The 21,463-nt window shown below is 42.6% G+C and overlaps 1 protein-coding gene across 3 annotated transcripts in view; it reads left to right on the forward strand.

Moving 5' to 3' along the window:
- The window catches only part of FOSL2 (FOS like 2, AP-1 transcription factor subunit), a 29,841-nt gene extending 8,968 nt beyond the window's left edge, over positions 1–20,873 (forward strand). For 2 of the 3 annotated variants that reach the window (XM_061624942.1, XM_061624943.1), the window contains exons 2-4: positions 6,112–6,366; positions 10,936–11,043; positions 12,241–20,873. In XM_061624942.1, coding sequence (XP_061480926.1) covers positions 6,112–6,366; positions 10,936–11,043; positions 12,241–12,750 — 873 coding nt within the window. In that variant the 3' untranslated portion in view covers positions 12,751–20,873. The remainder of the gene's footprint in view (positions 1–6,111; positions 6,367–10,935; positions 11,044–12,240) is intronic. The other variant, XR_009762396.1, reaches the window with a different exon arrangement.
- Positions 20,874–21,463: the final 590 nt, after the last annotated feature.

The raw sequence follows: 21,463 nt of genomic DNA on the forward strand, positions 1-21,463 counted from the left end.
TCATGAGGTAGATAGGCTGGCCTTGGGCATGCTGCTATGTTTTTGGATAACTAACCTCACAGAGTTGTTGTGGTAGTAAGTAACAGAATGATAAAGCTTTCTGTGTGCTGAAAAACACTGTAGCAATTAACAACAAAATTTGTGAAATGTGTAGGACTCATATAAGAGTTTGCTAGTTCCAATCTTGCCTTCATTATCCATTATTTTAAAAGTAATAGTTGCTCCATAGTCTCATTGAATGGATAGCTTTTGTTTCCACACATTGCACTCATACAGAACACTACAGACTTTTTTCCTTGCTTTGGGTACCACAGCTCCAAAGTGACCTTCATTTTTGCAATCTTGATCTGACAGCTTTAGATTTTCTGCACTCCTCTGAGTGAAAAATCTTCAGAGATTGGCTGTCTGAGGTTTGACCACAGCTGAGTTTCATAGGGAAAGTGTTAGTTTAAAATGTATCTGTGCGCTGAGGTTGCTTTACATAAGACATTTTACCTGCAGAGGTAAAGGAGAAAAATAAGTACACCAAAGAATGCTGTCGTAAGGATTGCATATATGTGGGTGGTTTTTTTTGCTGCATTTGTATGTGCAAAGTGCCCTAAAACAGATATATGGACAACCATCATGAATGAATGCACAGGTGTACACTCTCCTTCTCCTACACCCTTATAGATAAAATGTCACAAAGTGTGAAGCAGACTGCAGTACAATAAGCAGTCTTGGAAAAGGCCCTGTAATGCAGGGGTGGGCAGAAGGTAGATCAAGATTTACTTTTAGATATCTGAATGATTTGCTGGAGATCGGCATGGGTTCTGACGCCAGGTTGTCTAACTATAGCAACAACAAAAATATTTGTCCTCACTAAATTAGGCTGCTGAAATGGGAGAAAATTTGGTAACCAGGAGTGATTTGTGTGTGTTCTAGTACTGAAAAAATATCCCAAGGCTCAGAATGTATTCATAAGCACCCTGCTCTTTAATTTTAATGGTATGTCTTTTGCAACTGGCTCTCATTGGTTGATCTTGGGGTTCTAGTAAAAAATGAAAGCAGGCCCAACAAACCTGAAGCCTACCAATCCCTGCTGTAATCGGGAAGGTGTACTCATACTAGTTGAGCCTGTCTTGGTAAGGGGATGATATATGCATAGACTTGAAAGCAAAGGGGTCATGGCAGTTACAAAGAATATATCCTAGCCTTTTTGTGAATACTTGGCCTGACCTTCAACTCAGTGGTAGCTGGTGCCTATTGGGACTGGTGGGGTGGAAAGCAGGTGACCAACACTAGGTGGAGCCGGAGCCAATGGCTGGTGGAACCAAGCAGTTTAGTTTTGTTGCCATCCTCCACTTTGTTGAGTTCTACAAAGGCAGCACTAAGACTGAGGAGGAGCAGGAAGCTGACAGCCAGTGCCACCCGCTGGATTGGTTGGAGGTAAGAAGGCAGGCTGGATGAGGGCATGGTGAGGCAGTGCCTCATTCGCCTGAATGGACCAGCCTCCCCTGCTTCATCTTCTAGTTGTTTGGGAGAGGTTTGTTTCTGACTCCCAATCTAGGTGACTTGAGATCATTATAATTTATATGACCTGCCAGATATGGACTCCTCCTTGATTTAGTCATTGGATGTCAGGTCGTACGTCACTCCTGTGTGGATACTTTATCCCCTTGTTTGTCTTAAAACATATATGTGAGGTTTGAAAAGCGGCTTATGTGCATTTCTTTACCTCTGTTCCAGTGGCGAGGAGCTTGCATTTTCCCAACATCTGGCAGGATTAGGTCTCTCTGGTTCATGTTAAATTGGCAGAGTTCATAGCATGGCACAGAACAGTCTGTTGGCGTTTACCTTACTTACATTGTGTTACCCTGTCCAATAAACTTAAGTTCACTGGGCTTCCCACCCATCCCCTTTGTTCCACATAATAATTTTAGATTTTTGTAATATCTCAAAATTGTGTGCATATGCATAAACACAGTAGTTTCTAACCACCAACATCTTAAATGCTGTCAGAGAATCATGATGAAGGATTAAAATTATTGTGGATGCTGACGAGATGCAAAATATAAATATTCGAATTATGAACTCTCATATAGTTATAGAAAAATGGTCCAGATGTTTGGATTTGTTTCCTTTAGAGCAGCCTTTCCCAACCAGTGTGCCTCCAGATGTTGTTGGACCACAGTTCCCTTCTCTCCTGACCATTAGCAATGCTGGCTGAGGCTGATGGGAGTTGTGGTCCAACAACATCTGGAGGCACACTGGTTGGGAAAGGCTGCTTTAGAGTAAAAGGAATGATTTTGTACTCGTGTTCTCTTCCATTTTCTCATGGAGGATCATTCTCTCTCTCAAAATGTATTAGATGCAGTAATCAGAAACGCAAGTTCCATGGTCAGAGGCTGTACACAGTTGCTGGATGTGGGGAGCCGAACAGTATGCGGATTGTGTTTCTTACTTGTGAACTTTTTCCGAGGGATATCTTGCTGGCTCCTTTAGGAAGGCAGGAATTGTGGTCCTATTGGACTTTGGGTCTGATTCAGCAAGACAAATCCTTATGATTTTGTTGTGGTGGTTGCTGTCTTTGATATAATTACTTTGGTGGAAGAGTGCAGATGAGTTTTAAGGACTTCAAATAGTTTTTAGTTAATGGGTTTAAAATCCCCAGATAGGCAGATAGGTCTGTAAATCTAATCCAATGTTTCTGTGTCTCCTAAATGGCTCCCTTGTTAGAGAAAAGCATTCCTTCTCTCATATTTTTTCCTTCAGGGACTGCCTATTTTATTGTGTTGTGTTGTGTTCTGTTTTCTTCCATTCTCCAAGCATTTTAGTTCCAGGTGGATTTATCTCAGTCTTGAAACAAGGTGTTAACGTATTCTTTTTTAATAATTTTATTTTGCAGCAGATCATTACCTAGTGCCTTTCAAAAAGCTGCTGCTTTGTTTTGTCTAGACAGAGCAAAGAGCTGCAGTGTTTTTTCTGATCTGAATCCCAAAACACATTTTATAATGTATTATTAAAATATAGGCATGTAAATCTGCAGCAGCTGAAGGCATCTTTATATTCTACTTTTTTAAAAAATTCCTTATATGTGATCCCAGAATGTATGTGTTATATCAGCAGAAGGCACAGCTGTTGTTTTTTTGCTGAAAATCCAGGGTCATGTTAGTGAAACAGGCACCAAAAATAAATAAAATTCCACTTTTTAAAAAAGGGATTTAGTATTTTATTTGCCATGCCCCACCTCTTAACCAAAAAGTTCACAAGGCAGCTTGTAACATAAAAAAGAAGAGAAATCATAATCGGCCATTCAGCCAACAGCAAAGCAGCAGATAAAAACCTGATAAACAGCATCATCCTATCATATTAAAAGCAATGTGACTCTTAAGTTCTTTCTGAAAGGCAAAATGGAAGGTGTGACTACTGATATTGTGAAGGACACTGAAGGACAGGGCTGGTGCCAAAGGGCAGCCAGGTCGGACCCAGACCTAGGGCCCTGTGGCCCACAGGGGCCCCTCGTTAGGGTAGGGGAGTAGTGCTCCCCTGCCACGATCTGCGGCAGGCTCCCTGCTGTGGACTGCAGCCAAGGAGCTTTCAGGCTGCCCAACCATTTGCTCGCTCCATCTACCTCTCTCTCCTGTCTTTTGAGGCTGCGCGTGCAGGGTTGCCATCAACCAAGATGGCGGTGGAGGCTTTTTAAAGGGCTGATGCTGATGCTCCTACCGCCATCTTAGTTGATGGCAGGCATGTGTGTGCGCATACGAGTAGCGTATCATGCATGCGTGCCATCAACCAAGATGACGGTGGGGACATTAGTCCCTTAGAGAAGTCTCCCCTGCCATCTTGGTTGATGGCAGCCCTGTGTGCATAGCGTGCACAGCACGCACAGCAACAGGAAACAAGAGAAGTAGGTGAAACAGTCAGGAGCCGTGCACCCAGAGCAAGCTGGTGCTGGCCCTGCTGAAGGAATTGTATGTCCAGATGCTAAAAAGGCAGTTTCTGGGTTACCCCTCTTGTGCCTTCCAACTAATTGTGGTCTTACGTTTTTGGCGAAGGATCAGGAATATACCTTTTCAAAGGCTGGTGTGACTCATGAACCAATTCTTCATTTTGTGTTGCTGACAAATGAGATGGTAGGTTGAGGTAGTAAAATACTGAATTGAACTGTTTCAGACTGTAGGATAGGACTGACTCTGGATTCAGATTTCTGACTGCTCCTCCATGTTAAAACAAATTATTACTGTTTTATTCAATTTATGAGTCGCTTGACCCACAAGGGAGTCTCCAAGCAACTTACAAAATGTTGTAAAGAGCTAAATTGGTGATAAAGAATTAGCCTATAATCCTATGTATACTTAATCTAGGAGTAAGTTGCATTGGACTCTGTGGGGCGTACTTCAAAGTATGGAAGTATAGGATTGCACTGTTAGTGGATTAGTTTAGCTGATGAATCAAAATCAATATGTATGCCATGACACCAAGAAACTTTTGATAGTGTTTTCAGATTGAAAAGTATTTCCACAAATAAATAGAACAAAATAAAAACAGCCGATATCATAATGCCGTTGTATAAATCTATGGTGCGGCTGCATTTGGAATACTGTGTACAGTTCTGGTCGCCTCATCTCAAAAAGGATATTCTAGAGTTGGAAAAGGTTCAGAAGAGGGCAACCAGAATGATCAAGGGGATGGAGCGACTCCCTTATGAGGAAAGGTTGCAGCATTTGGGGCTTTTTAGTTTAGAGAAAAGGCGGGTCAGAGGAGACATGATAGAAGTGTATAAAATTATGCATGGCATTGAGAAAGTGGATAGAGAAAAGTTCTTCTCCCTCTCTCATAATACTAGAACTCGTGGACATTCAAAGAAGCTGAATGTTGGAAGATTCAGGACAGACAAAAGGAAATACTTCTTTACTCAGCGCATAGTTAAACTATGGAATTTGCTCCCACAAGATGCAGTAATGGCCACCAGCTTGGATGGCTTTAAAAGAAGATTAGACAAATTCATGGAGGACAGGGCTATCAATGGCTACTAGCCATGATGGCTGTGCTCTGCCACCCTAGTCAGAGGCAGCATGCTTCTGAAAACCAGTTGCCGGAAGCCTCAGGAGGGGAAAGTGTTCTTGCACTCGGGTTCTGCTTGCGGGCTTCCCCCAGGCACCTGGTTGGCCACTGTGAGAACAGGATGCTGGACTAGATGGGCCACTGGCCTGATCCAGCAGGCTCTTCTTATGTTCCTATGTTCTTAAATTGTCAGGCAGTTGAGGCAATTTAAAATTTCAGATAAAGCCTAATGGATTGGAGGAACAGAAGATATGTCATATATTTAAGCTGCTGGCCTAACCACTGAATTGTCCAATTTGTGAAATGGGGGTAAAAAATGTGGGGAATGCCAGAAGTCTAGAATTCTACGCTGTACAAATTCCTGTGCAAATGATGATATGTCGGGTTAAACAGAATTGTTTTGCTACAGCTCTCACTATCCAAGCAGGGTGAAAAGTGAATTGTGTGAACTGGCACTCTAAATTTAAAGAGTTTAAATCAGTGGTGGGGAACCTGTGACCTTCCAGATGGTGCTGGACTTACAATTCTTACCAGCCTGACCATTGGCCATGCTGACTGGAGTGGATGGGAGTTGGAATCCAGCTACATCTAGAGGGTTGCAAGTTCCCTACCCCTGCTTTAGAGTTTCAGTATAGCCCAGAGGCAGAGCACATGCAGTATATTTTAAGGTGCTGGATTTAGTTTCCAACATCTCTAGTTAAAAATAACTTATGTAGTAGAACTGAGAGAGATCTTCACTTAACCACCTGCAGAGCAAGCTACTGCCAGTCTGAATAGACCAGGTTCAGCCAGCACAGTGCCCTCCAGATGTTGTTGGACTACAACTTCCCTGACTATTGGCTGTGCTGGCTGGGGCTGATGGGAGTTGGGATCAAACAACACCTAGAGGACACCACATGATCTATCCCTGGAATAGTTACTAGTGAACTAGATGCTCAAGAAGTCTTGCTTGGTAAAAAGCAACTTTTGCTATTGAGTTGGTGTCCTTTGACTGCCACCTTGTTGAATATTTCAATAATTCTGAGTTCTGGTTCTACTGATTTTTTCCCCTCTGTGTTCTAGAAATTTCGGGTAGATATGCCAGGATCGAACAGCACTTTTATTCCTACTCTGAACGCCATTACCACCAGCCAAGACTTGCAGTGGATGGTTCAGCCCACTGTAATCACCTCCATGCCAAGTGCCTACTCTCGCTCGCATCCCTACAGCCATGGTTTGCCAAATCTGTCTTCGGTTACTGGACACACAGCTCTTCAGAGACCTGGTGTTATTAAAACCATTGGGACCACGGTGGGCAGGAGGAGAAGAGATGAGCAGGTAGGTACACATGGTTGAAATGGTAGCATGTTATCCAGTAGCTGTGTGTTCTTCGAAATACTTGGGAACGAAATGAGAGTTTCCAAGACAAATAGCTTCATGCTCCAAGCATTTTTAGTGGCCCAACTTTCCCTTCATGTTCATGGGATACAGGTACTGTTATTTAGACAGAACCATAAAAATCATGGGAAGGAGCCATCCTTAACGGTGGATCATATGGTTTGCCAATATGAGGTCTTGCTTTGGTCCTGGATGTCTCTAGCAAAGGAATATTTGCTGGGCAGTACTGAAGATCTGTAAAGACTTGCCACTTACAGAACTGAGCAAGATAAATAATTGGGTTGACTTGACGTCTTTCCTTATGCTTCCATTTCTGTAAAGGCTTTGGTGGCATTTCCTCCCCAGTGTCAGTCCTACTGGAATTGAAAAGATTCTAAAAACATTATGACATATTCTGCATCTTGTTATGTGTTTCAACTGAATACGTGATACTTTGCTTTTGATTCCAACCCTAACAAGTGAGAGCCAGTATGGAGAAGTGATTAAAGTGTTGGACTAGGACCTAGGAGACTAGGGTTCAAATCCCTACTCAGCCATGAAGCTGGTTGTCCTTGGGTTAGTAACTGTATCTCTCAGCCTAATATACCACACAGGGTTGTTGTGAGGATAGAATGGAGAGGGGGAGAAACATGTACACCACCTTTAGCTCCTTGGAGGAAAGGTTGGATATAAATTCAATAATAAAATAAATAACCCATATGTATAGTCTTTCGCACTGTTATTCAACCTTGGGTCCCCAGATGTTGTCAGACTACATCTCCCATCAACTCCAGCCAGCTTAGCCAATGGCCAAGGATGATGGGAGTTGTGGTCTAACAACATCTGGGGACCAAAAGTTGACTGACAGTGGTTTATCAGAGCACAACATGCCATTTGGAAAATGGGCTTCCATGCAGTGCAAATAACTTTAAGGGATATCTGGCGTGCACACGAGTCATGATGGCTAGCTAAGCTGGTGTCTGTCGCCACATCTTGTGGCAGTGAATTCCATAAAACATCCACAAATAATGTTTGTTTAAAATAAATTGAATCAAAGACAGGGTTGCTTCTTTCCTAGTTATATTCTCTCCAGTTTCATCTAGAATTCTATTTGAGATCAGTTTCTTCTTAAGCACTCTCCTATGACGTGATGATAATAAAAGGCTTTTCTGTGGAAAACAGCTTCAGGGCTAGGTGAGATGAGTGGCAGCTACCAGTTGAATGTTAACAGGAGTCCATGTTATAAATCCTCCATCATCATAGTCATGACTGCCTTTGTAGTAATCTCAGACAAGGATCTTGTCAGCTAAGCTCTTTTGACTCCTAGTTTGTTTGGCTGTATTTGCATGAAAAAGGCATTTGCATGAGCACAGGAGGTTTGCTTCATTTCAGTGACTGCATGTAAGCAAATGATGCCTTGTTATTGCAGCTTGGTAGTACTCTGAGTTTTGTAGGTGCCTGAATGGGATTTGTGGCCACTTTACCTGATTTGGGAGATTATTTCATTACTGTTGCAGCAATTTCCAGGGGAGTAGCAGTGTTGGTGTTTTGCAGCAAAAACAACAAAAGAGCCATGTGGAACTTTTAAAGACTAAGGGCTTATCCACACGGGGGCATACCTTCGAAAGATGCTGCTTTTACCATTGCGATAGATTTGCAAGGTCCATACTTGGTAGCTTTAAATCCGCTGTTTCGCATTCACGCTAGTAGGCATTCCTCTGTGAAGGATCAGTGTCACTGTTTCCCACTTAAAAAAAAAAGAAGCATAGAAGCAAAGCACCTACAAGGAGCAGCACTGCGCAGCTGGGATGATTTTCCTTTCCTTTTTGCATTATAATTGGATTGGGTTAATACAGATTTAAAGGGGAAAACTGTGTTATAGCTTCTCTTTGCCTGCAACATCATATGAACCATGCAAATCACAAGGGAATGCAAGTAGCACCAGACACACACTAAATTGCCATGTGGACGAGCCCTAAGAGTTGCACACAACGCTAGACACACAGAGTTCCACTTGTGCAACAGCACTTCCCCTTCTTGTCCTTTCCCCACACACCCCCAAAATCTGTTCTGGAGTGACCCTCATCCCTCTGGGGCTGCAAAGGAGAGGAAGGGAAGGTCATGCTGCATGAGTGGAATGGCAGTTATAGCATACGCTTTCATGGAGTTGAGCCCACTTTGGGGTGATGCCCCCAGTGTGTGAGTTCATAAAGTCCAGGGCTGCCATCATATTGATGTATGGATCTGGGCCTCAGTTTTGTTTGTGTATAATATGGAGGCATATGTCACCAGTCATCAAAACACTTGTTCTAGAGTACTCCTACTGACAACATCTCTGTTTGGCTCATGCAGTCTGAGGGACTGTTTTGAAATAACTGGTCATGCATAGGCAAAGAAAGATCATCCTGATCCGATCCTGTATATTAGCTTTATTCTTCCAGGTGAGTTCTGTCTTTGGCTGTGCAGTGCCCCACCCCACAAAACACATGATTGGATGTATGCCATTTTCCAAAGCTACCAGTGTTTGCAGTTCAAGGGCGGTTGACCTGCCTTTAGGATGCTGTGTATGGAAGCTACCTTCCAGTACCCATCAATACCTACATGGACAAAACTGTACAGGGGTAAGGAAAAGGCACCAGTGGTGACACTGCAGCTGGGGATAGGATGGGTCCCAGCTCTGTTGCAAAGATACTAGATGAGTCTTTTATTAGATTGTAGTCAAGATCTTTGCTTCCAATCCTGTGTTTGCTTCTGTGGTTCAGATATGTAGGATCAGGCTTTGCAGTAAGAGTACCTTTGGCTATAACTGGAGTTTTGCTGCTTCTCATCAAAGCTATAGGTAGGAAGTTGTAGTGGTGTTGCTATAGCTGCCAGGTTGGAAATCCTCCTCCCCAACAATACATAGCATTTGAAAACAAAAACTATCCTAGAGAGCATTAAATTTCAGCCATTACACAATATTATAAATGAATTAAAATCCTTCATATGTTGCCTTTTAAACAAGAAGATTCCAATGTGGTGTACAGCATAAATAACACAATCAACTGAAACACATTAAACACCCATTGGAGTAAAAACCAAAAACAACTGCCATATTGAAGAAACAATAAAACATTATGCATTATTATTGCTTTGGCCTCCATGTGAGCTGCTGCTTCACACCAAAGTGTGGATTCTCAGGCCCTCTTTGGCTCTTTCCTGACTTTTATCGTCACTCCCTTGAGGGCTGCCTGATGATTTAGGAAGCATAGCATGTTAACGATGGGAAAAACCAGAATGGTGGGAGGGGAAGGAGTGAAAAGTAATTATTGAAGCTGATGTCCAATCAAAAGAGCTGGTTTGTTTGAGATGGTACTCCAGTTTATTCCGTCCTTGAGGACCTTGGCTCCTGACCTTCAAGTTAAGAACTGTTTTTCATGAAGGAAGAAGCAAATAGTTTCGTCTCAAGAAATAGAAGCTTGCAACATCTTCCTGTGCTTTTACCTCACAAACCACCCAAGTTGTGAAACAGAATCTACTGTGTGTTTGTCCTTGATTGCAGATTCATTGTCTTCTTGACCAATCTTCCTCTAATTTCTTCACTTTCTTGCTCCTCCCTCACCTTGCTTGCTGTTTATCTCTGGCTGAGTCCCAACATTATGATATACAGAGGCCACATTCACACCGGATGTTTATTCCACTTTAAACAGTCCTGGCATCTCCCAAAGAATCATGGGAAGTGTAGTTTGTGAAGGGTGCCAAGAGTTGCTAGGACACCCCATTTCTTCTCACAGAGCTACAGTTTGCTGTAGAGATTTAACAGTCATTTCCTCTTCCCAGAAAACTCTCGGGAATTGTAGCTCTGTGAGGGGAGCAGGAGCCTTCTCACAGCTTTCAGAACCTTTCACAAACTACACTTACCAGGATTCTTTAGGGAAAGCCAGGACTGTTTAAAGTGGAATAGTAGTAGAACAAATGTCTGGAGTGAATGTGGCCAGACTACCTGATGTTCCATTGAAGCTGTAAAGGGTTTGATCTTACTACTGGTTTACCTGATTCGGGGAGGGGAGCTCGCAGGTTCATGGCTGCCAGCCTCTGATTCGATATCTGGAACTTGGTTATATTCTTCAGCCTATGATATGGCAGCCACAGACTTGACTGGGCCAACCTCCTCCATCTCTGAGTCTTGGCTGTTTTTTGAGGCTGGGGGTATGGGATAAATGATTTTTTCTTGAGGTGTTACTTTGTAATGCAAGGGTGACAAAACTGCTGCCCTCCAGATGTTGTTAGACTAACTCTCATAATCGCTGACCAGCTGAGAGAGGCTGATGGGAGTTGGACTCCAACAGCATCTGGGGAAGGGGCACAGATTCCCCATTCTTGTTATAGTTGCTAAAACATAAATGTGATCATGCCCAGAGAGTTTAATAAAAAGTGTTGTGGAGTTCACCAGACGAGCCCCCGTTCTCACTGTGGCATATTATTTGGAAGAATGTTTTCCTCCTGTGCCACCTGTGATCTGATGTTTTTTCTTTGTTTGTTTGACCTCAGTTGTCACCTGAGGAAGAAGAGAAGCGAAGGATCCGGAGAGAGAGGAACAAATTAGCAGCTGCTAAATGCCGTAACAGACGTCGAGAGCTGACAGAGAAACTCCAGGCAGTATGTGTTCTCCATAGAACTCTACTCCTTTTCTGCCATGCCCATTTTGGGTCATCCAGAACTGATTTTTTTTGTAAAGTTTCCATGGTTTGACAATGAAACTCTCTCTCTCTCTCTCTCTCTCTCTCTCTCTCTCTCTCTCTCTCTCTCTCTCTCTCTCTCTCTCTCTCTCTCTCTCTCTCTCTCTCTCTCTCTTTTTCAGTGGGCTTATTTTTTAAAGGGTTTTGTCACATGACACAAGTTGATGTAGTGCAGGGATCACCAGCGTGACACCCATGGGCACACATGTGCCCACAGGGTCCCTTCCCTCACCCATCTCCCTGCTGAAATTAGGCTTGAAAGAAGTACTTCATTAAAATAGGGTGTGTGTGCGTGCGCCCACCACAATTTCTCCAGTTTGCAGATGGGCCCCAAAAGGTTGGTGACCACATTCTGTTTTGTTACATTAGATCAGGGAACTGTGTAGCAGGTCTGTCCAGCTCTTTCCTGCTTGGTTTACACAGGGTGACACTCTTAACAGTAGAAGCTGTACCATGCTACCCAGAGCATTAAATGCAGCTACGCCTCCCTGTGTTTCTGTCCCCCATATTGGTCCTGTCAACCTTTGGACAGCCAGGAGACTACAGGTGTCTCAAGCATTTGTCTCATAAATACTGTTGGGTCAGAATTTCTGCAATAATTCTAATTTACAGTGGATGCACAATGTAAATGCATCCTTATTTGCGGGAAGATGCAAGAGGCATTGGGCTTCTACCTTCTTCTGAGACTTGCCTTTTACTGATTTGTCTGTCAAAGCAGGGAGAATATGTGCCTGGTAGGTCCCCATGGCAATGAGTTATTGAGGTGCATTCTGAGCATTCTGTATTCTCTGTATTTAACTGAGCATTCTGTATTTTATTTGAACATACCCCTTTGCTGCAAAAAGGTGACAACAAAAATGTGAGGCTTAAGATACCTGAATATTGAAAAACTTGTTCTTAAAAAGAGGGGAGGGGGAGCTTTAGTTAGCAGACATTTTGTGTTTCAGACTGGTTTGCCCAAATGTATATCCTGTCTTTCAGTGGCCAATCAGCATTCTCAGAGCAGCTAACCCAAGAGGGAATATTAAGTCCCATCTATCTCTCTGTGCTTATCTTACCCCTTTCTCTACAAGATGCTCTTATGGCTGCCGCTGACCTATTTCTCCTGGATCTGCAGGAAACAGAGGAGCTGGAGGAAGAAAAATCTGTGTTGCAGAAGGAGATTGCTGAACTGGAGAAAGAAAAGGAAAAGCTGAGATTCATGCTGATGGCTCACAGCCCAATGTGCAAGATCAGCCCCGAGGAGCGTCGGACCCTGCCTTCCCACAGCCTCCAGACCGTCCGGACTGGAATGAGTGGCTCTGTGGTGGTGAAGCAGGAGCCTGTAGAAGAAGAGATCCCTTCCTCCTCTTCTGACCTTGAAAAGGGGCAGAGATCTGTCATTAAACCCATCAGCATCGTAGGTGGGTTTTATGGGGAAGAGCCGCTCAACACTCCCATTGTGGTGACCTCAACACCGGCTATCACCCCTGGAACATCCAACTTGGTCTTCACCTACCCCAGTGTGCTGGACCAGGAATCGCCACTCTCCCCTTCGGAGTCTTGTTCCAAAGCTCACCGGAGGAGCAGCAGCAGCGGTGACCAGTCCTCGGATTCTTTGAACTCTCCAACTCTGTTGGCACTGTAACCCTTTTTTCAATTTTGCCCACACCCCGCTCAATTACTTTGTGTGTGGGGGGGGAACCCCACCTTTGAGATCAAAGACCAGCACAATGACTTTTTCAGGCACAAGGGCAGCAAAAAGCAAGAAGAAGAAGAAATGATGTAGTTCCCAATACTTCCTGGGACGGGAAGAACCAGAACAAATGCAAGCCATATAGGAGTGGGGTAGGGGAGCAGAACTCGCGTTGCCGGGCCCCAAGGGCTTAGACTACATGGCAGGTATAGAAGGGAATGAAACTTCTCATCCACAGTTTAGTGCGAATGGATGCGAGCGTCAGTAAATCACTAGCCGTTCTCGTTATGCTGATGAATGGATTTGTGAGACAAGGTTCCCTTCCGTGCTAAGTAGTACATTCCAGTTAGTTTGATCTCATTTGGGCCTTCACCTTTTTATTCTTGTTAGATACCATGACATTTCGAAAACTCTAAAAGGCTTGTGGCAATTGTCATTAAACTGCTGCTGATGTTAGGATCTGCCTATGGGGAACTCTTGCTGTTGTTGGGTGGTTTTTGTTAGATGATTCAGGACTGAGAGAGGAATAACTAACATGTCAAAATGGTTCTTTAAAAAAAATTATCCTACTAGTACCCTTTTGGAGGGGGCTGGGATTGCATGGAAGGAAACGAGTGCTGGATATTTGATTGACAAAAAAAGTCTCCTTGAAGGAGATGGGAGTATGGCGATAGGCGCATTGTTTCTTGGTGTGTTGCAAAGGCTGTGTTTGCAATGTGCTTCCCATCAGTGGGCCAGGAGTGGTAGCAGGGAGCTGGGGAAATGCCAAAGTGAGTTTTCACCAAGCCTTTGTCTCTGGCATAAGTCCTTCTATTATTAGTGTTTTGTCAAATTGGTTGCTGGACCCTACATTGCCTTTCCCTTTGGCTGCCAGCCACCTTGGGTGTGGTGCATCCTCCTCATCAGTGCACCTGACTGGGATGCTGGGGCTGTTTCTCAAACAAAGCCACTGGCTTCCAGATCTGTGAACTTTAGCATTGCAGCGATGTTGCCATTCTTCTCTGGTGACTGATCCAGGAAAGAGATTCACCAAGGGGGGAAAGCGCAGAAAGCTAGCTGTGTGCTCCCTTGGAGAATTCCTTTTCTTGAGTGTGTTGTATTTCACTTGTCAGTTCTTGGCCAAAGTGTGTATGTGTGTTGCTGTTTGATGGCTTCAGGCCTTGTTGTTCCTTGGCCCCCTTACTAGTCCTAGAGACAATAGGAGAAAATAGTTTCTATACCTCAGTTTTGGTCCTCTGCTGTGCTCTGCGCTCTGTCCCTGCACGTTCAACTGGATACAGCTGTTTCAAAACCTGTGCTCGCTACTGAAATGGGCAGCATGGTTTACTTTGTGCATCTTCTGTGGTGCCAAGGCAACATCCTTTTGAGAGACAATTGCACTTAAAACAGCACAGCTGCTTGGGTCTGCAGAATGGCATGAAATTGAGGAGAGGTTTGCTGGGTCTTCATCTGGTAGATTATGGCTTTATTTCTAAAACTATTTTGTATAGAGACCATCTCTTTGAGCCCAAGCTAATTATTGTTCCTGTGACAAGCATATTTATTTCCACTCTCATTTTTGTTTTCATTTTATCTCAGGGTGTATCAGGCCAGATGGCAGAGGGATTCATGATGTCATTGTGCTGTTTGGGGACCAGTTTTCTGAGCTGGAGAAACATCATCAAGCCATGTTAACTCCTATCATTGAGCATCTCTGCCTCCCTTGAGACTTTGCCTTAACAGCCTGGGAATTTGCTTTTGAATCTTTTGAGGATTTTTACATTGAAGTCGGTGACCAAACTCTCACTGATTTTTTTTTTAAATGCATTTGGATAACAGCCATAGGTTCAGGTCAGCTGCTTTTATACCATTGTGAAAGTCCAGAGGTTCTCAAACTGTGTGGTGTGGTTCACAGGCTGCTGGCGGCCCACAAGCTCCATTCAAGTGGTCCACAGAAAAGTTGCTGAATAGTCAATAACATTGCAATTGGCCCTGCTAAAGCTGACAAATGTTACATGCAACTTCACAGGAAATTGCTCAGAAAAAACAGGCATATCTATCAGATTAGAAAAGCAAGACTACAATTTATTAAAAAGCAAGTCCCATATTGCTTTGCTTTGTAGAACAAAAGGAGTTTATTAAGTGGTCTGCTGAGATACTTGGCAATTTTCAAAGTGTCCCCCCAAAAATGTTTGAGGGTCCTGTTCTAGGCTGTTTAGTGTGATTGGAGTTTCTAGCTAATAAAAACAAATAGAATAAATCAAAGCCATTTTTAATTCTGTGACCTGAATCAAGAACATAAATATTTGAGTATAGTCATGCAATTTGCATTAATTATTTTGCCAATGCTGGCCATGGGGTGGAGAAAAGAGCTATGCGGAGCACTAAAACCCTACTTCTGGCTGCTGGCAGGGGGGTGCTTAGTGTCCCTCTGGCCTCTAAAAGTTCGCCAGGCATTAACTACATATTTTCCAGCTTCTCTTCACAGCAATACAGGTGAAAAGTTTTTTTTAGATGAGAGGGAGGGCACTAACTGCAATTTCCTTGATATTACCTCTGATACCGAATTCTGCTCTTCGGTGGCACAATTGTTTAAACCCAGAATAAATTAGTTCTGGCTGTAAATCTTTATTTTTGTTTTTAAATGCAATTTTTTTCTGGAAAGACATTTGATACTAAAATCCAGGCATCTTTCTTCCTACATCTCCCATTTTAGATGGTGCTTTTGAAAAAGAGTCAGTTCTAAGCATCTATCATTTAGTAGGAAAGATTCAATGCATAATAGGAAAATTAGAAAATCTGCATATTTTCACTGTAACAATTTTTTAAAATAACACAATATACCTTTCACTGATGTACTTTCTGAAATGTTTCTTGCCTCAGGAGGCCAAAAGCTTCTTTAAAAAAAAAATCACATGTTGTCAGCCCATATAATTGTGCAATGGGCCAAGTTGGCCCAGGCTGCATGGTTTTTAGAAATTCTTGGAAAAGCAGAGGCTGAATGCAACAGAGGCACCTGCTCTGCCAGACTCGTATCTATTGGCAGAAAAGGAAAAGTGCACTCTGAAATTCCTAGCAGGATCCAAGTGTATGGCAGCGTTCTGGGAATGAGGTTTATATGTGAGGCCACCATTTGCTGGTTGGTTGCTGTGATGCTTCCACTGTTTCATAGATACACCTTATGCCCTTTGACCAGACTTAACAGCCTGTTACAGAAAAGCTGGAGGAGAAGACTAGAGGAAAGACATGGTTTGGCAATGCTTTTTGCTCCATCTAGTTTTCTAAATGGTAACGGAGGCAAACAAAAATAGGGGAGGCAGGATTTAGAACAGGTGTGAAGAACCTTTGGCCCTCCAGATGTTGCTGAACTATAACTCCCATCATCTCTGGCCGTTAGCCATGTTGCTGGGACTGATGGGAGTTGTAGGTCAGCAACATTGGGAGGGCCAAATGTTTCTCACACCTGATTTAGAACTTGGTTGTTTTGAGGCAAGTAAGGCTGTGAGCAAACTGTTTCCATTGGCCACACTTAGAGGGGCAACAGGTTGATCTGCAGATCAGTTGTGAAATCTGTTTGAAGCTAAAAAAAGTTTTTTAAAAAAATGCGTTCGAGCTGATCCCACCAGATTTACAATAAAAAGCCGTGGGTTTTGACTAGCGTTGTGTGCCCCCATTTGCAGAAAAGAGAGGTGGAGTCACACTGGAACTGAGAGAACAGTAAGTGTGTCTGTGCCCTAAGATAGGTGGTATGCCAAGTCTATAGAAGAGCTCCCTTTTTAAGATCAGAGATCGCCTGCAGAGAGATCTGGTTTTACTACTAGAAGCAATTACAAAAGAGGTCTATGAACATCTACTCTTTTGTAACTGCTTCCCATTGTTGACCTCAGAGATATCCTCAGGCCATCTTAGTATGTTTCTCGTTTTATACTGATAGGTTTTTATATACCACTTGAATGAAGGTTGCTGGCCTAGGAGCCATGGCTTGCCTTCACCTTTTCTGCTGGTCAGAAATGTGACCTGCCGCCATTCTCTTCCACAAAATGTTTGTCATTTTGTGGCAGATATTCTTGTGGATCCGAGTCTTACAGTTGATACAGCACATGTTCAGATTCTGAGTAAAACCATGTTCTGTTTAAATCCAGTTTTTGCTCCAGATTCTGTTTTTCTTCATTTGCAAATTTATACATCTGAAGTGGCATATTGCACTTCTTTCCTAGAGCTACACAGATGGAACTCCAGTTTAATCTTTGCAAGGCATGAGCAATGGCTTTGGCCTCTTGGACACTTCTTACTAATTGAATGCTTCCCCTTGCTCTTGGTCCTTTTTGTTATGTGCCTTCAAGTCGATTACGACTTATGGCTACCTTATGAATCAGCGACCTCCAATGGCATCTGTCATGAATCACCCTGTTCAGATCTTGTAAGTTCAGGTCTGTGGCTTCCTTTATGGACTCAATCCATCTCTTGTTTGGCCTTCCTCTTTTTCTACGCCTTCTGTTTTTCCCAGCAGTATTGTCTTTTCTAGTGAATCATGTCTTCTCATTATGTGTCCAAAGTATGATAACCTCAGTTTCATAGCTTCTAGTGATAGTTCTGGTTTAATTTGTTCTAACACCCAGTTATTTGTCTTGGTCCTACAGAATGGTAATATCTGGGTTTTAGACTTGGCATGATGCTCTGCATATGAAATCCTGGTGGGATCCTGGTGGGATCAATTTGGCCACTGAGTCAGGGATTCTACTGACATCTCATGGACGATGATGGGTGATATCCCAGCTGTAGACATTACAAACTCCATGTCTGGATGTTGGCTTTACTGTAGGGAGGTATGGGAGATGCTTTGTAAGTGAGGCAAAGCTCATTAAGATTTTATACCAAACAGATAGGTCTCTGATCCAGGAATTATTTCTCCATGTTCTTACGTTAAACTCACACAGGACGGGCACCAAAGGGCAGCCAGGTCGGGTCCTGGCCAAGGGGGCCCTCGTTAGGGTGGGGGAGTAGTGCTCCCCTGCTGCGGACCACAGGGAGGGGGCTTCCAGGCCACCCGCCCGTTTGCTTGCTCCACTTGCCTCTCTCCTGTCTCTGTTGCTGCGCACGCTGTGCGCACAGGGCTGCCATCAAACAAGATGGCAATGAACACTTGTTTAAGGGGCTGATGCCCCTACTGCCACCTTGGTTGATGGCAGGCATGTGAGTGCATGTAGCGTACTGTGTTTGCATGCAATCGTTCAAGATGGCGACAGGGGCATTAGCCCCTTAGAGAAGCCTCCACAGCCATCTTGGCTTATGGCAGCCCTGCGTGCACAATGCATGCAGCAGCGAAGACAGGAGTGAGGTAGGTGGAACAGGCAGGAGCTGCGCACCTGGGGCAGACTGGTGCCAGCCCTGCTCGTGTGATGCATCTTGGCTATTACAGATGTCTGTATTCATTAATATGCGATACTTTGAAGAAAACCTAGCGACTTTGTTCAAAGGAACAATATATTTGTGTCTCAACACTAAATCTCTTTAAAATTCCTGCTTCCTATCCATTCCAGCTTCTTTGTACTTGACTGTTTCTTTCCATTCAGTTTGGAGTACAATCCACCAAGCATTATTACTTTGTGAGCTCTCTTCATTTCAAACTGTTTTGTGCTAGCCTGAGTGGCATAGATAGAGGATAGCCACAGTGTTTTAATGGATTGTGCTCTTAAGTCTGCAACATGCTTGTGATGCAACAGGACCTGAGGCCATCATGTTGGTATCCATAGATTTCCCCCCCCCTTAAAACATTTTTATTTAATTGATCTATTAAGTTTATTTGAACCTAGCATTGTGCTGCTTTTATATTCCACCTGGCCTTAATCCTAAAAACACCCATTGGTTTCTCATTTATTTATTGGCAGGCAAACACTTTATGTGCCTGCTCCAGCAAATCTGCCCACCGTTTTAATTTAACATCCCTCCAACTTGTGTTCCTGTTTTTTAATGCCAAAATGACATTCTGCAACATTTAAAAAAATTCCAAAAGTATTTTCATTTGAGTGGGTCAAATATATATATTTGAAACATATATATATATATGTTTACATCTTTTTCTCAGTTTCATATCTGTATTTTAAAAGACCTTTATTTTTCACAGCTGACTTTTCTTTTATAAAGGAGATGGCTTTAGCCTCTTAGGTTTATGGATTTTCCCCAGTTTCATTGTGTCACTCTCCATGGGTTGGCTCCGGTCTGCATTTTGCTCTGTCTGTCTTCTACCTTGCATGGAGAATTTCTCTAATTTAATTGAAGAAATGGTGCACTTGCAACTTACTTGTCCCAGCTCTCTGTTCCTTTCGCCATAGATATCCAGGGGGGTGTATTAAAACATTGGGCAAGTTTTGGGGGTTTTTTGAAGGGGGAAAGGCTGTAGGTCAGTGGAAGAGCATGTACTTTACATGCACAGTGACTCTGGTCCAAGCCTTAGCATCTCCAGGGAGGATTGAAACCCTGAAGAGTTGCTGCCACTTTAATTCCCATTGTGATGGCAGAAGTGAAGCCCTTTCATTACTCCCAGGGCATGTTAGTTTACTAACTTGTGAACTGGGAAGTCAGGACTTTCTCATTAAGTACAAATCATATTGATGTGGTCATTCGTGCAATCACATGTGGAGGAAAAATCCCAAATTACTTGGTTTTTAATACACACCACTGCTTGTGTACACTATTTACTTAAGTGGGGAAAAATCATGTCAACAGAAGGGAAAGCTGCAGGGAAAAGCAAACTACACATGTGTTGGGGTCTTCGCAAATCCAGAAATCAAAGCTGGAAAAATAGAAGAAAGCAAATGCATTTGTGTCTCTCTGCGTGTAGGTTGAGATAAATTCAAACCACTAAATCCAGGGGGAAATTTAGCAGGAGAGAACTTCAGAAACATCTTTACCTTTTCTTTTTTATAAAGAAAAACTATTTCTAAAGAAGCATTATCAATCCTCTGCAAATAGTAATAGGTGAGGCCAGAAGAATTATTGCTGGGTACAAGAGATGAATCAAAATTTCTTTCTGTTCTATGAAATGATTCTTCTCCGTTTCCACTTTGTACAATTAAAAGGTTGGTCCACTTTCTTGTTTGTGGCTGTTTGTTGTGGGAAAAAATATGAAATTATGTGTAGAAAAATAGACATCAGGTTTGTCTTTGCTCAGTGAGCAGATAAAGTGTTTGTGTGTGTGTATATATATAGATAGATAGATTCTACTGTGTAGTCACAAGTAACGTTGGTAAGAGTGCATCTTTATTAGCACAGTAGTTTAATAGTGTAAGATGGAAGAATGCTTTAAGATTCCTGAAGATAAATGGGCCTGGATCTCATTCTGTTTACATTTCTCTGATCCTAAATGCACTCATATTAGAAGTTTGTATCTACACTGATCATAACACTGGTAAGGAAATGGTTCTCAGTGATCTGATTTGTGCTACAACATTTTGTGCAAATCTATAGAAATCAATAAATATTTGGGTGTGCCATATTTTTCTTCCACATACAATATGTCCCCCCCCCTTTCTTAACCCCGGAGTGAAATAACTGCTGTCAAAAGTTGTTTAATATTACTGAATTGGAATCCTTTTTTACCCCTTATCTTTTGTATAGATTTTCCTGTGGCGGCGAAGCTTGACTGAATTGTCATCTTCTCATTCCTTGTTATGCAGGCCTGCAATATTTGCACTAAAAACAATGACAAATAATTATATGAAAGCTGGTTGGAGAAAGCTTGCTGCTACAAAAGAACATATGAAAATAATGGCCATGCTTTCCAGTTTTAGTGGAGTAGTGCCATTTTGTAAAATAAAATCTATCTAGGTTGAAAAGAATGAAGGTTTTATATCTATCTAAATATTACTATTTTTACTTTCTGTCACCTTTCATTTCCTCATCCCATCTGTTATCATTCTATGCCTCTGTCATTGTTCCTTTTTGTGATGATTGAATGTGTTCACTACCCCTACCCTGCAAGTTCAAACACTTGTAAATTATGCTTTCATGGCACTGCTGACACCTTTTTTTGTATAGTGAGAGCTAACTGGAGTTCTCTCTCTTCGGTTGAAGTCATTAAAAGATTCTCTTTGTTATGACTAATTAAAAGCTTGCATTTTCCTTCCGTCTAAACAAACATCAATAATGGTGGGCACCTCCAGACTGTCAGTATTTTTCGAGAGGGATTCAAGCGCATTCTAGGAAATTTAGGTTGGCACAATTAGTGGATGAAAGTGCTCTTTTACTCTGCCGGAACAAATCCACTTTAAAAAAGAAATGTACCTTTTTGCATTTAGGAAAGTGACGGGGAAATTCATTGAAAAGTTTGGAATGAAGGAATGATTTAACAGGAAGACATATGAACACCCTGCAAACAAATCAGAATGGATGCCCGTATTCATGTAACATCTCCATAAACAAATCGAAACAAATGCTCAGTAAAGAGGAGACGTAGTCTAACCTCTGCGTAAGCTTTGTGCAAGCAAATCAATAGATAAATACTCAATAGACAGGTCACCTGGAAGAGCCTCCTGCCAGGTGCTTCCTTGTGTGGCATATTGGAAATAATTCCTTATCAGATGAGATTCTGCTTAGGTCAATTTCTGAGAAGTGGGGATAAATGGTAAATAGGGGAGAGGCTGAAAGAAGGAAATGCTATGAAAGAGAGGCACTTCAAGATTTTTAT

This window comes from Rhineura floridana, chromosome 4, assembly GCF_030035675.1.
Source record: "Rhineura floridana isolate rRhiFlo1 chromosome 4, rRhiFlo1.hap2, whole genome shotgun sequence".
Taxonomy (NCBI): Eukaryota; Metazoa; Chordata; class Lepidosauria; order Squamata; family Rhineuridae; genus Rhineura; species Rhineura floridana.